A 9,480-nucleotide genomic window follows, 5' to 3' on the forward strand; every position below is an offset into this window, starting at 1 on the left:
TCCGTCCTCTGATGTGTAAAACAGATAGATGGCCTGTACTGTCACTGGTGTTTTCCATCTGTCCTCCAGTGTTTCCTCTCTGCTCAGGACATTTTCCACATTATGTAGCAAATCTGTCTGGACACAGTGGCACCTGATCACCAGTCGCTTCCATTTAAAATGCCACATATTATATCCTGCATGATACAACTCTTTTTTTTTCTTTCTTTTAAGTATATGTGGATGTGAATTATTATAGCAGATCGTTTCTGTGAAATTATGGATGATTATTACCTACAAATGTCAACTATTTAAGGGCTGGAAAAAGTAGACAAGATATACAGAATATAATTATAGTAAACACAAAGCACTGTTTTGTCTTGCAACTTATGGGCCACAGCTTTCAAAACAAATGGACAGAAACAGCTTTTAGCATGTGGAATATGAATCAAACTTCTCATTCCCTTTTTGCTTTAAGGGTTTGGTCAAAACATGCACATTTATCACAGAGTAAGCGAGTGTTGCATTTGGCTCTTCCAGGCAAACATATTAGTGAATTTCTACAGAAAGAAGGGGAAAAAAACATAACTCCAGAATGCAGATGGAAAAGACAAAACACTGTGTTAAATCCTGTTAAATGAAGACGAGATGAAAAACTGAAAGAAGACTAACAAAGTAGTTAGTATTTCCCTTCCCTCCTCTCAGCAGCCAGCTATGTTGGTGTGACTCCAGTAAAAATAGAGACTCAAACTTGAAACTCCAATAGAAACCTTCAGAAATTCTGATGTGCAACAGAGCTAGTTTCCAAAGTTTTACAGTGAATGACCGTGGGCTGCTGTGTGACCTCGGGTTATTCTGCTGGTCCCACTCGATTGGTCTGCCTGACTGTGAGAAAGAAGAAAACTGACAGGTGGACAGAGAGACAGGACATGCCAGAATGTCCACCTACTCTCAAAAAACGAGTGGAAAATTATGAAAACAATGTGAATATTTCAGAAAGAACCACAAGGCATGTGAGTCCAAGCTAGACAAATACAAAAAGAGGTCTCCTGTTTTATTCGTATATTGTAGATATTCTATTTTTAAACAGTCTTAGCAGAAACAGTGAATAATAAAAAGCTACCGCCAGAGACTCAAGGAATCCAAGAGAAAAAAAACTCGGAAAACCACTGTGGGTAGTTTTTGTGTTCCAGTTTTGACACCTGAGTGTGTTTCATTTATTTTATACTTTGTAGTATAATGGTTATGTAACCTTTGGACCTGATTCCCGTTATGTTTTTTGTACTGAGCTAATTTAACTGCCAGTGCTGTGTCTTCATATTAACTTTTGCCTATTTTGCTTCCAATCTGAGCAAATAAAGGACATAAACGTATTTCTCAAAAATGTTGTGTTTCATTTTAGACCATCTTCTTCCAATTCCACTTTCTGCGTCAGTGAATCTGATTTTTTGTGTTTTTCCCTAACAACAAATGAGCTCTTCTTGTTGTTTTGCACTGGTCCCTTCAGGCTACATGGTTCACAGTGCTTCGTATGACGACGTCCTCAATGACAGATGGTCCTTGGGATCGTCCAGCGGGACACACCTGGCCGTGGAGAACCTCAAACCCAACTCTAGGTAACACGTACCACCTGTTGTTTGCCCACTGTTTGCACACAACACTCACAATTAGAGAGAAGTTAATGCGCAATGCTTTAAAAAACAACAACAACATTGATTAAGATTTGCGCAGTTATAACATAATCTCTGACCAGAGTGTTTTGTTTATGATCATGTTTCTGCCTGCAGGTGCAAGTTCTTGGCTGTGGCTTTGTCGCGTTTATTTCTGCCAGAGAGTGTTTATATAAGATCCTGTCATCACATAAATGCGCGGAATATACATATTATGGTCTGAATGTTTGTGTGTGAGCTCACGTATTCATGTCTGTTGATGTTGTTGTGGGAATTGCGTTGCCATTTGTGATGTGAAACCAGACCGAAACTAATCACAACAAGAGTAGTGACACCCAAGCTGTTGTTTGGGGGGACCAGAAAACCCTTGGAGTGACGTGAATCACATTTTAAGAAAAAAGTTGAATCTGCACCAAAACGTGACATGTGAGAAACATTTGTTGTGACAGGGAGAATTTGTGGAAATTAAATGCAGCTCGCGTTATCTGTCTCTTCATCGCAAACACAGTCGTTTCAGAGTGTGGTTTTTTACAACCAAGTCTTATGAAACGCAGGTGTCGCTTTTCAAAATAAAAGCATGAGAACAATGCCGCGGCAGAAATGCTTTTCAACCTTATTTGTTTTTCATTCATTTCTATGCGTTTTTTACACATCAGTGTAAATGATGTTAGCATTTAATAGTTGCTTGTATTGTTTGTTGTGTGTGGTTTTCATTTTGCCTGGTGTTGTGACAGGTGTCTCCTCTTTGGCTCTTTAACCACACACCTGCTGCTGAACACAAACAGCAGAGCTGCGTGCAAGAGTCAAGTTTTCCAAGAGGCTGCAACAGGGGCTTCCCTCCCTGACAACCAACTTGTATTCATGAAAGTGTGTCTCCCGCGGTTACAGTTGATCTTAGTGTGGTTTTATGCGAGAGTGGTGGCATTTCACATGCTGCAGACTCCATCTGGTTGCCAGATATACTGAGCTTAATACACGCTTGTGGACATTTATATATTCAGTGACTATTAAGTATTTTTTTTCCCTTGATCCAAAGATTTGTGCTCAGTGTTCTGTCATTAATTTAAAACTATCGTTAGTACAGGTTCCGAAACTAAAGACTTAACTCCAAAATGATCCGTTAAAGTTGTATCTATGGCTGTTTTGATAATCTAATAATAATTTTAAAGAACTGTTAACATTCACTCTTTGTCTACAGGAGGGCAGCCATTAGGTTAGGGTTATTTAAAATGTCCAAGAATGATTACTGACTAACACATAATTCAAATTACTGCAAGAAAACATGCACTAAGATACATGTACATCCTCTGTTTCCCTTTAATCTACATAGACAGTCTAGGTTTATTGAATTAACGCCCCTTTCATTACATAGTATTTTATAACCACTATTAATAAGACAGATTCCCTAAACTAAGATGATTTTAAAGTCTCCAAAATGATCTGTTGTTGTTGCCTCGATGGCTGTTTGGATAGAGATTATTGATATAAGATTTTGGAGGGGACATCTAACAGCTACCTTTCTTTATCCAAGTAACAATCTTTTGTGAAGTCAACCATTAGAATCTGAACCCTATATCTATATATATATATATATCACCCTATGGAAATTCACAGATGTACATAGGCGAATAGGCAAATTTTCCTATAGACTTCACCAGAATCACCCTCTGGTGTCTATGTCGTATCTCCACTTTTTAATTAATTGATTATCTTGGTGGACAACTTTTCTTTTTCTTTGCTCTCCATTTTAAACAATACGTTGCAAAAGCACCTTAGAATTTGCCGTACGGTTTTGTGGCTGAGCCGAGGAGCGTGTAAAAGGGCAAGTCTCACTGTTGGTCCATGTTAGACGGAGTGATGACACATCGGGTCCGATGCTCTGAATCAGGTTGAGAGTTTCAAATGGCCAGCTTGGCTCGATGTAGCGTTTTGTCGTCTATTCATTGTTTTCTTAATAAACTGGCATATTGCTTTTTTTAAAACTTTTTTTTAAAGTTTTTCCATTTTGAACATTCATGACATCATCTCCCTACAGCTGCAGTGACCCCTCCCCTTCTCTCTCTTCTCTCACTGTGGTGATATTATTTTGGTCACTGTTGTCACATGGCTGGGGTGATTGGATCCAGGCCTTGCGCCTGTGCACGTTGAAAGTCTTTGGCTGGAAACTGAGAAACTGACAGACCATGAACTCACTGTGTGTGACCTTGCAGAGTTAAAGAAAAACATACAGTAAACACACACACAAAGCAGCCGTCCTATCGGCTGTCTGCTCACCAACCGTCCCTCCTCTCTTTCCACGCCACTTCTCCTTTCAACCGCAGCCAAATATCTCTTTTCTGGTGCTGCACATAGCTTTGGGTTTATGCAGGTATAAAATAGACCCGACAGTAAATCAGCCCGACTGAAGCTTCCCCCGTCATCTGCTTCGGTCATTAACTTTTTTAATCCACCTTCACCCAGTCGCAAATATTCCATGACATGAATGTACCCAGTAAATCTCTCATTAAGCCCTTCCTCTGTTTTTCATTCAGGTACTACTTCAAAGTGCAGGCCAAGAATGTGTTTGGTTTGGGTCCAATCAGCGAGACGCTCACCTATGTCACTGAATCAGGTGTGTATCCTGTCGGCACCTGCGACGTTCCTCGTTTGTCACAGTTTAACTGCAGTCAGATTTTCACTTCCCTGTACAGAAATGTGGGCACACGAAAGTATTACTGTGGTGTTCATTTCATTGCAACGCAAGATATTCACATTTGGCGTTAGCAGCAGACTCTCACATGGACACAGCATTTGTTTTGTGTATTAAGTCATTTTATTTCCATAATCAGGGGAATAGATTGAACTTGCCGTGCTGTTTTTGTGCATTTAATCCCCGGTGAGATGATCGCATTCTTTCTTTCTCTTTCAGATGATCCTCTTCTCATCGAAAGGCCACCTGGTAAGTCTGACCAGAGCCGCTCAGAGAGAGAGAGAGAGAGAGCGCCATCATTCTGTTAAACAAACCATCTGGATTCACTTCAGCAGCAGTGTGCCTCCTTTATCATTTCCCCTCAGTAACACTGCTCTCAATGCATTTAGATGTCACTCTCAATAAGTGACTGACCGGAGAGTGAGCCAGGACGCCGTAACTGCCAGTAGTAGCTCACTGCTAACTGTTCACTCAGTGTATATTTTGGCGTTGAATAGGGAATAGCAGAAATATGTAAGTAGTCCATTGTATAGAGGGATGTCTTGTCTTATAATGTCAGCAATGTGGGTTCAAATCTGTGCCGCGTGACCATGAACAAGGTTATTAAAACGGTCAACATTCACTCTTTGTCTACTGGACGGCAGCCATTAGGTTAGGGTTATTTAAAATGTGCAAAAATGACCGCTGACTAACACATAATTCAAATAACTTGCAGGATATGGAGAACAATATAAAAGGACACATAAATATAACAGTAGTATAAATGAGAAATAAAATAAGAACAACTGAATGAAACGATAATTAACAGTAAGTAGGATAATAAAATTGAGCTCCCAGACCTTGGGTTTTCTGGCAGTTTGCTCCAGATATACATGCATGAGATACACACACACACACAAAAGTGAATGCTCCTGCATTATGATTTGTTTTGACTCCCGGAACAGTAAGCAGATTGGTCCCAGATGATGTGAGACGTCTGGATCGGTCATTATCAGCATATCAAATTTGGATTTTTGGCCCCTGAAAACAGTTGGTGATTTATAAACCCCATAGCAGCACAAATCACCATAACATCTCGAGTTACGAGATATAAAAACGCGATCTAACGCAGAGGAGAGTTACAACTGTTCTTAACTCTCGCTCTCCTCTCTCTGTACAAGTATTTATGATAATTCTATTTAAAGGATACACCGTTTACTGCGGTAACACGATCCATCCCTGCTCACTAATTACAGTTAGAGTAGTAAGCAAACTATTTTAAACAATGAAATACACCCTGTATACAGTGAATTAACTCTAGGCGGAGGTTAGGTGATATAAAAGAAGTTTTTATTTACTCTAGTATTGGTCTAGTAGTATATATATAGACTTAGTTTTATAATGTATTTATTTCACACGGCATTGTGTCTGTACCCATGGGGAAAAATAGAATGTCTTAAATGTTGTTTCCTCAGGTGGAGAGCCCATCTGGGTCCCCTTCAGCTTCAAGTACAACTCGGCACACAGCAGCTGTAAGGGCAGCCAGTACGTCAAGCGGACATGGTACAGGAAGTTTGTGGGCGTGGTTCTGTGCAACTCCCTGCGATACAAGATTTTCATGGGCGACGGTCTCCGAGGTAACATGTCTGCTGCATGTGACCATCGGAACACTGCTTACAACAGTGTTTCCCTCCATTATTTGGGGATAGCCGTAAATAATAAGGAAATCCCTTATTATTCTTCCCTCGACAGAGCCTTTTTATAGTATAGGAGACACGTTTGGACAGGGGGAGGACCACTGCCAGTTTGTAGATTCCTACAGGGATGGAAGGACAGGCCCGGCTCACCTCTCAAACTATCTGCCCTCGGCACAAGGTACAGTAAGCAGCAGCACATGGCTGTTTATTTAGCCCTAATACTTTTATTATGTTTCCCAACTATCTGGATCTTTGGCTCTGTTGTGGATCGATCGTATCTACAAAGAATACACGGGCCGAATGATGTTTGAATTAATATACTCGCGACAAGATCAAGCAGTTGTGTTGTGTTTAGTCTGAATATCACATGCTTTTCATCAGCGTAGACCACTCTAAAATTTAATAAAAGTTGTGGTTGCTTCCTGGTAGTCATTGGGTTCAGGTCATATTAGTGCAGGGGAATATTCAAATTATACAAGGTTAAAATATTCTCCTAGTGAAGAAATGACAACAGTGTCTGGTTTTTACTATGTATTTGGGAGTAAGTGACGTTTGCAGAATGTTTTTTAAATGTTAAAGGACAGTTTGACATCAAAGACTTTGAGAGTCAGCTGCTAAAAATGAACCTTGTCTTTCTTTTCATTCTATTTACCTCCCTGGTTTGTTTGCCTGGCTCCACAAAGCACTGCATGTTTGTGTTTTTGTTATTGTTTTTAGGTCTTAACATGTTTTTACACTTGTCTTTAAGTGGAGTGGAAGCAGACGTAGTCTGAATCAACAAATAAATATGATTACATCAATATTTCTGTTCCGTTTTCCACTCAGTTGTCGTTTGTTTCAGGTTCGACTGGTTCTCTTTACATGACATCATCTCGCTTTTTTATAAACATTTATGGCTAACTGGAGAATTTGCCACCGAAAGTTTCACATGCTCCAACTTCTAATACTGAAATAATATTTGATTAAAACTTGAGGTCAATTTGAACTTTGATTCATTCCCTTTTATTTGCAGGTTATTATCGCGCGTACAGACAGGAGCCAGTTACATTCGGAGTCATTGGCAGACGTACATCCCATCCGTTCGTGGGTTGGTATGAATGTGGAGTGCCCATCCCCGGGAAGTGGTAACAAGAGGAACGAGGAGAAGACTTTTCCTTTTGGGCAACTGGTCTAGATCCTGTTGCAGGCTCACACCTTCACTGGTCCTGCCCTTAATCACAGACTTTTGCCTGCCACGAGAGAATTAAAAGAAGACACCACTACAAATGTATTACAGCTTCACCGAAAGAGAATATAGTACTGTTAAATAACTCAATGTATACTACACTACAATGCACTTTTTTTATATAAAGCAGTCTGTATATGAGGGAATAAGAAGCATGTGTGCTCTTGCTTTGTTTAACTCTTGTCTAAAAAGTGTCCTTGTACTATTCCTAATTATGCCAGAGACAGGTCCTTACCCAGTGTTATTTATCTCACCAATAATCCACACGAGGTCAAACCAAACCAGTGACATTGGACCAAAGCACGAGCTGTAAAGAACCAAAGGTGTGTGTGTGTGTATAGGTCTGTTCATTTCCAGTTGTGAGACTTGCCTTTGATCATGTAACAGCTTTTGACAGCTCCTCTTTTGTTTTGTTTTTATACCCTTTTGGTATTCACAAGAACTCATTAAGAGTTTTGTACGTTGTGTATGTACACAGACAAAGAATAAAGGACCAAATCCTTGCTCAGGAACCGTGGAAGATTGAATAAAGGTGCTAAGAAAAAAAACACACACAACAATCCAAAAACATGAATCATAACATAATTCTCCTGGTGCCACATTCTTCCCCTAGCAGACGCCTCCGCACGTGATCCAGGTCCACTTAATCAGACTAATGGAAGACGTGAGTAAGAGGGAGTTTGGATGAGCCGGTTGGAACGGCAACTAATACAGAAAAAATACTGTTTAATGAAATGTGAAAAAGACTGTATAGTAGACAAAGGACGGTGAGAAGGAAAAAGATTCATTGGTGTTAGGCACGCAAGCAAATCAGTCACATCAGTCCTGTGTTGATTATTAACACACCTACATATACAAACTGGATTTGTAATGCATGCATTTGTTGAGAAAATGTGGAGGTACTAATGAATTCACTGCAGATTTTTTTGGGAAAACTAAGCACATCAAATGAACTATTGGCAATTTCTGTCAATTAATTACGTAGACTGAAGAACAATTTAAAAATTGTGAAGTTATGCAGGCACGGAATTTGTCAGCGGAGTTATGGGCATTTATTTGCAATATTATACATTAGCGATAATTAGTATTTGTAAAGTGTAAAGATTTCACTGATTTATGATTCTGATGCTTGTAAAATTGTGGCTAATATTACACCTGTCCCTTTCAACCAGAAACTCTCCCAGAAAACTCTGGCAAGGAAAGTATTTCACATTATTCAGGCTTTAAAATCGTAATACATATATCCCTAATAATCTGTCATGAAACAGACACATTTGCTTCTTTGTTGCTACAAAGTTCTGAATACTTAAGTACAGCTGCACTGTTGAATTGGGAAAGGACTGCAGTAAAAAAAAAAAATAATTAAATGATTATGCTCTCTGTTCTGGATGATTTGAAACTAACAATATCAAATGACTTAGTGGACTTAAATGTGCAGTTACTGTTGCTTTAAGGTCAGACCAAATCTTTCACAGGGCTAAAGACTTTTTGTTTTAATGCCCCAAAGTCCACTGTGGTGCCCAGAATGTTTCTTTTGTTGTTTGAACATGAATTATAGTCCATCAGTGTGAAACAACTGTGATGAAAATAGTAAAAGTATACTCTGAAGCAGGTCAGCACCACAGCTGGAAAATCTTACACAGACAAGACAAAATAAATGGATCGCTCTATTTCATGTTTGTTGCTCATTAATTAATCATTACACAATTTTGGAAACTGATCTCGCGCTCCTCAAAGCCCAACAGCAGAGCCAGTGCTGTCCTTTCATATGAAGAAGCAGCTATGTAGCACGTCTCTCACATTCCTCAGGTAATGGAGCAGACGTTTAAAACCTCAAGAGGGTTTCAGAGAGTTTGTAGTTATCCCACGTGTCACATGGAAAACCCCAATAAAACCTGTCCACTGTGATGATGTTTAATCAATTGAGTTTGACCCAAGTTAGTGGAAGAACTCTGTTATGTAGAACTTCTCCCAAAAGCAGTACGTCTGTTCCAGTTAGTTAGGCTGACGTGATTATTCCTTTGCTTACTTAAAGCTACAGTGCGGCACCTCTATCGCCCCCTGTGGACTTCTGAGTAATTACCAAAACACAGCGGTCTCTATGACCTAGTTTTATACAGAGAGAGGAAGAGAGAAACAGTGTGATGTGCAAGTCCATAGAACTTTTTTTCTACAGTAAGTTGTGTTTTGTTTATCTGTCGTTTACTGTAGTGTAACCTGTCCAGACTGGAAACTTAGAGG

At 39.6% G+C, this 9,480-nt stretch overlaps 1 protein-coding gene across 1 annotated transcript in view; it reads left to right on the top strand.

Moving 5' to 3' along the window:
* The window catches only part of fndc1 (fibronectin type III domain containing 1), a 33,223-nt gene extending 24,314 nt beyond the window's left edge, over positions 1-8,909 (top strand). Inside the window, 6 exon segments of the mRNA XM_044049863.1 lie at positions 1,487-1,595; positions 4,181-4,260; positions 4,558-4,587; positions 5,793-5,954; positions 6,070-6,192; positions 7,027-8,909. Of these exon segments, the coding sequence (XP_043905798.1) occupies positions 1,487-1,595; positions 4,181-4,260; positions 4,558-4,587; positions 5,793-5,954; positions 6,070-6,192; positions 7,027-7,142 (620 nt within the window). The 3' untranslated portion in view covers positions 7,143-8,909.
* Positions 8,910-9,480: the final 571 nt, after the last annotated feature.

Source organism: Solea senegalensis, linkage group LG17 (genome assembly GCF_019176455.1).
Source record: "Solea senegalensis isolate Sse05_10M linkage group LG17, IFAPA_SoseM_1, whole genome shotgun sequence".
NCBI classification, from domain to species: domain Eukaryota; kingdom Metazoa; phylum Chordata; class Actinopteri; order Pleuronectiformes; family Soleidae; genus Solea; species Solea senegalensis.